At 38.2% G+C, this 6496-nt stretch overlaps 1 protein-coding gene across 4 annotated transcripts in view; it reads right to left on the reverse strand.

Moving 5' to 3' along the window:
* LDB2 (LIM domain binding 2) overlaps positions 1–5945 on the reverse strand; it is a 369574-nt gene extending 363629 nt beyond the window's left edge. For all 4 annotated transcript variants that reach the window (XM_063108233.1, XM_063108231.1, XM_063108232.1 and 1 more), the window contains exon 1: positions 5752–5945. In XM_063108233.1, coding sequence (XP_062964303.1) covers positions 5752–5883 — 132 coding nt within the window. In that variant the 5' untranslated portion in view covers positions 5884–5945. The remainder of the gene's footprint in view (positions 1–5751) is intronic.
* Between the last annotated feature and the right edge of the window lie 551 nt (positions 5946–6496).

Genomic DNA, 6496 nt, shown 5'->3' on the forward strand with positions numbered 1-6496 from the left:
ACCCGGAGTACACTGTGTGTTCATCTATCGTGGCGCTCATTGTGAGAGTTGGTAAAAGACTTTAGAGGACAGAAAATGTCCTAATCATCTCTCTGTTTCCAGAGTTCAATATTGTCATTGCCTGAAACATAGAAATTCTTGAAAGAATGACTGAGTTTTGTTTTTAGTATTAATAGTGGCCTATGTTCAGATGCATGCTGCCAGAATTTAAGTTTAGAAAAAAAAAAATCTAGGCTCAAATTAATATTAAAAAAAGAAAGGAAGAAGAATATCTTGGTCGGAAAATGACAAAGGCTGTAGTATCTACATTAGTTGAACAGTTTTCAAATGCTATGTTTTCCGACACTTCAAAAAGAGACTGTTTCCCAGATCAATTAGATTTTGAGACCCACCAACCAAATCCAAATGAATAAGTTTATGAATCTTGTTCTTGGCAATTTATAAAGCTGGAGGTTTGGGGTTGTTTGTTTTACATTTTGTTTGCTTTCAGAAAGGGGGTTCTCTGTGCTCCTCATGAAAAATGAGTTAATGTGGACAATTGTAATAAAAGGAGATTTATGGCCCTGTTCTCAATACAATTTAAATTAATTTCTTTCTGAAACCCAAACAAAAAGCTAAATGCTTTAAAAATGCATAGTGTTTAAATCTTACATCATAATTTACACACCAAAAAGGGAGAAATTTAAATGTGCATTGATTCCAGGCTGATAAGAATCTGTGTTGAATGTGAGTTGAAAGATTTTTTATTTTTTTTCTTCTTGGCCTCCTACGAATAGTTAGTTTGCAGCAATTTTTAATTAAAAACAGTTCCCATAGTAAGAAAATGGAAAAAACAAAAAAAGACTTCAGGAAAATAAAATCAGCACAAGAGTCCTTCAGTTTGTTTCCTGAGGCCATGTAGAAAGCCTGAAAAATAAGAGAATTGGGAAGTTCTCGTTTTTTAAAACTGCACTTTTGGTTTCATTTAACATTTTCAAAATAGCTTTCCTTACCACCACCAATCCCCCTCCCCCTGCTCCTAACCAACCCCCTTCAAAAAACTTGGAAAGTTCTGTTTTGAACACTGAAAATCATTCATATAGCTCAGAGAGTACCAGCAACCTTTTTCTTTCTAAATTTCTGGAGGGGGGGGGGACCCTCCAAGTTATCAAAAAAGCAGTTTTCTTTTTTTCCACCTATCCAAATTACCTAATCTCATTTTAACTAGACTCCATCTGAACATCAATGATACTAAGCTATTCCATGAATAAACATGATGTTACAACGTGAAACCCTGTGACTGAAGTATGTAAAAATGTAGCTGAAAGAAAAGAGGACTGAGAACCCCCTTCCCCTCCCAAGCCCTCCCCAGGGAGCTTCAGAGTTGAGCTGAGGAGGGTGAAAAGCAGCAGATTTAAATTTCAAGGTCTTCAAACATTTTTAACATTCACATTAAATCCTGTAAAACTAAAAACTGTAATTTTAATAAAATCCTTGTGTGTATGACTTCATGTTGTAATCACAGTTTTCTCTTTGGAATGGGATGTGTAACACTGATAAAGAAAAAAAATCTCCAAACAGAATAAGTACATAATGGAACTCACACTTTCCTGGGATTTATGGTATTTTATTAAAATTAGCATTTAATTAAAATTATTTTTAAAATGCATATACTTAAAAACATCTTCATTTGAATGGAGACGTTTTTGGACAGAAGAGTCATGTACAATAACAAAGATTTTTTATAACTTGATAAACTTTCTTAAATTCTATAATAATCCAATGTCAGTTCAATCTCTTCACTTAAAATGATGCTTCTCATATATTTTACCTATATTTTCATCTCATAGCACAGACCTCAGGAAATGAAAAAATACATTGTTTCTCTTTTCATTGAAGCTTTCCGCAGATCAAATTCTGAAGTCTTTAGAACAAATTTTTTTACCCAATCTGACTGTACTCTGTGTGCAGTGTTAAACTATATAATTGTGCTGTTGTATTCTTTCAAAATACATTTGGCTCAGCAAGACCATTCAAATACATGAATTTTAGAAGACATCAGGAAAATTTATGGCAGCATTCACAACGGGGAAGCAACCCCCTTTCCAGTGCCTGGGAATTACAGTGAGCAAGTGACGCAAATCTCAAAGTGTTTCTCACAATTTCATTTTAAAAGGGGGGAGGGGACACCCACACATTTCTTCATGAAATTCCACTGAGATCTTGGTGTTGCAAAGAAATTTTATTTCCCAGAACAGCCAGCAGCATTTAAAACATATTTTGTCGTTGCTTACTTTTCAATGCGTTTACAGTCCTTTAAAAAGAGGTGAAGTCCTGTAATCCCTTAGACACTTGCTTTCTTCCTTTGCCGCAAAGATTAGGGTTCTAAACAACATCACGATATAATAATTGTGGGGAATGTGGGGTGAGCACTTTAACGGGAGAGGAAAGCAGATAGCTAAAGCAGCTTCTGCTCAACAGGAGGTACCAGGTCCCAAAAAGCGTCAAAAAGAATTGAGTTTCTCAGGGAAGGTGTAATTTCAAGGGCATGGTTCTCAAACTCTCTCTCCTCTTTTATGTACTGATTCATGGATTGTCTAGTCAACAAATGTTTATTGAGTACCTACTTTGTTCAGGAAGTGCTTGCCCTAAGTGCTTGCTTTAAACAGGACTAACAGAATCAGGACCTTCAAGTTTTCTCCACTATTATCTGATTAATTCAGTACCATTTATGATTTTGAACCAAATGCCATAAGCAAAGAAATAATATCTGAGCACTTTACTCTGTCTCATGATACTTTCTCATACTAAAGAAAACTGATCTGAATTTTCAAATGAAAGGGGTAATGCAGATAATTCACCGGCGAAGAACCAAGACCCACACCAACTAGTTACTGACAGAAACTAGTTAGAGATATTATTAATTTCCAATCCAATGCTCTTTAAACTAAAACTATCCAAGCTTCTGCAGAACTTTGATTTTACTTAATTGGAAGAAATGCATCAGTCCCCATGAGAGAGTGCCCTGAGGACCAGCCATCCAAGGAAAGAAGGTAAACATCAGGGTTCTTTACTAATTTCTTTCCATAGAAAAGGTTTCTAGGAAATTTCTACAATTTCATCATCACAGACTGGTTGCTATAATTTCTTTCTAGCCAAGTCTATGATACAAAAAAATGGAGAATTGAGAGTATTACCCAGACGTGTGTGTGTGTGTGTGTGTGTGTGTGTGTGTGTGTGTGTGTGTGTGTGTGAATAAACTGATAACTGTTGCTGGATATATTGTAGTTTATTTCAACCAATCCCTCTCCAGGGGGATTTATCAAAGCAGCTTTATCATAAATTGTAATCATTGGTAAAGGCACAGTGTAACATTTTCATAAAAAGTTATTTTTTCTAAGTACATATCATGATCAAAATTTAATACTTAATGTTAATATTTAAATATCTTAGGGACAATTATTTGATTCTTTCCTTTTTTTCATGTGAAATGAAAACAAATTTATGCTGTTGGGTTCCTGACACCATTTATTGCTTGGAAGAAAAGAAAATAAGAAGTGTCCAGTCAATTATTTGCATAATTATAAGAAAGATCTAATTAAGGGGTACAGGGGTTGGCTCTAAAACACACCAGAAAATAGTTCACAGTACTTTATTGTCACAGGAAAAAAGGTTTAAACAATTTTTTTGAGGATTTGCCATAATAAGCTTTCCTCTCCCACTTCTTGAGCTATAAAGTAGTTTTTTCCACTCAGAGCAAAATCTTTAAAAGTAATACTCCATCACCCAAAAGTTAGGAGTTCCAGAGTTTAGATCTCACAAAAGATAATATGCCATTTTTGAAAAACATACTACTAATAGGGTACTTTTCAATGTTTTATCTCAAACGTGAAACAAATGTGGGAACCCTCTTGCACCCTGCGGATTTTTTTGAGGGCCAGGGTAGGGAAATCTTGCAGATAAGTCTCCTAGCTCAGAAGTGGCCAAGAGATTAAGCAAGGGACAAGGGACACACGGGCGCACAGATAGAGAATGCTGCCCTCGTTCCTGACTGCAGGAGGATGCGAGAAAAACCTCTTCTGCAACTCCTCAAAAACTTTCTAAAATGTAAGGTGAACATGGGTTATTTTTAAATCCTGTTGCTGTTTAAGAAATGAACCATAATGGACCTAGTCTCTTTTATAAAACTAACCATACTTTTTTTTTTCAAATTTGTATTGCAATCAGGTGCCTGAACTATAAGACATTTTCTATCCTTCTAATTATGAAAGCAGGCAATGTCAACCAATAGTTTAAGTAGGAATTTAAAATTCCAACACACAGTTGCAAAGATCTAAATGAAACATACAAATTGTAACACACACTAAGCAACACACACAAAACACATGCACGAATCCCATTTACTCCAACAGCTAACCATCCTAAGCAAAATAGTTCACACTGCTATAGAAGCAACTGGCTTGTAGAGAGAGCAACAGTACCAGCAATTATATTTAATATCTATAGTGTCTTAACATATAAAAATAGCACTGATAAAGACAACCCAGCTTTTAAAAAACTGTAACTCCTTGTTCAGCAGTTAGCCAATCAGAAAGCAGGTCACACATTTTGTTAGGTGTATTAAGTACATTAAAGATCATGAATTCTCTATGGCTCCATTGACAATTCAAGCAAGTGTGTTTTATTTCATAATACAAACTTAATTGAGTCCCTTCCCAGAGTTAAGAGTCAATCTTCAGTCTAAAATTCCAGCAAAGCTATTCCCTAAAAGCTCTTTGGCATAAATCCTCTGGGTATTTGTACTCTGCAGAGAAGACTGAATTCCTAGTAATTTCTCATTCCTAAAGCAACTTTGGTGCACCTATAACAAACTCCTTTTCAGAGCAATTCAATACAAAGCCTTAACTTACAGACAAATAGAGAATCCAGCAGCACAACCTGCCAGCTGAGCTAGCACAGAGAAAAAAGTCAACTGACATTAAATATTTAAATTGCAAGAGGCGAGTCTGAAGTTTTGCATTTAGAAAGTTCTGCAAGTCCTGTTCTCTCTGCTCCCAGAGTTGCTAGCTGCCTAGGAGGCTGGGTCTCCCTCGCTCAGGCACCAGATCACAAATATGCAAAACCAGAGCTGACTTGAATGGTGAGCCACCTCCTGTCCTAAGGTAGGGTCCTTAGGGGGCCCTGCCATCAGCGATAGGAGAAAGTCAAGAATCCCCTTGCCCCAAGCAACTGGTTTTGGAATTTAACATGGAAATATACAAACATGTGTCCCTCCAGGGCTAGTTCTGAAAAGTATGCAGGGTTACTCTTCTGCTCCCTTTACCTCAATTTTGGTGACTTTGAAAAGCAAATACAGGTCAAAGCAGACTTCCTCTGGAATTTGTAAAAGAGTACATACATATTTTTTGCTAGATCATCACAAAATCCCTTGGATTTATATCCCAAGAAACACTAAGAGGACCGAGTAGGAGCCTGCACACACCAGAGTTCAGGGAGAGCAGCATTTCTGCAGACCCAGCATGTGAACCAAGTGCTGGTTCCTCTATCTCAAGATTCCGGCAGAAACTGTCCTCTGCTCCAAGAGTTGCTGTGCCTGGAAGCCCAGCGTTCAAACTAGTGGATTCATCCTGCCGCTCATTTCCACATACGTGATAGTATCTAGTGGGACACTTCCCATAGAATTCAGCCAGAAACCCTAGAAACAGCCCATGCACAGTTTTAAAACAAACAAACAAAAATACACAAACACATACTCAAGGTTGAAGTACTTACCTCTGTGCGAGACTGCAGTCTCTTGTTCATCTCATAGATTCGGTACTCTGGCTGTACCATGTATGGTGTATGTCTCCTATAAAATGGGCCGAAAGGAGAAGAATAGAAGGGGTCATGTGGTGTGCTGGACATCTTGCCTGCTTGTCGAAAATCAAGCTAAAGAGAGTATCAGTAACGTCCATGCAGAGCACATGGGCTGTGTTCTTCACAGTACAAAGTAGACGCACGCACACACGCTCACACACACACACACAGAGGCAGGCAGGCAGGCAGGCTGAACACACTGGCTGGGAACTGCTGTGGGAGCCTCTATAGTGAGAGAGAGAGAGAGCGGGAGAGCAGGGAGGGAGGCAGAGAGGGAGGGAGGGAGGGAGGGAGGTTGGTAGGGAGGGAGGGAGAGAGAGAGAGAGAGAGAAGCTGGATAGCTTTAGGCTCCACTGCTTGTTTTTAAAGAAGCAGCTTGTGGAGAGGTCATTTCCTGTCCATACTGTAGACTAGTTCAAAAATATAATTCTCCTCTCAGTCTGACAAGAGGTCTAAGGTTTGGTTTGAATTTTTTTCCTCCAGCCAGGACCCTTCACAACCTGATGGCTAAGCTTGTTAGCATAGAGGTGCTTTAACCGCTGCCTGAACCACTCTCCCCTGACAGCCACACGGTTGTAATGTAGCAGAAATGTGATTACTACAAAATAACAGAAACAAGGGCCAGCAAAGTGGCCCCCCGATTTTGAGCTGGTGATTCACT

This window comes from Cynocephalus volans, chromosome 9, assembly GCF_027409185.1.
Source record: "Cynocephalus volans isolate mCynVol1 chromosome 9, mCynVol1.pri, whole genome shotgun sequence".
Classification (NCBI taxonomy): Eukaryota; Metazoa; Chordata; class Mammalia; order Dermoptera; family Cynocephalidae; genus Cynocephalus; species Cynocephalus volans.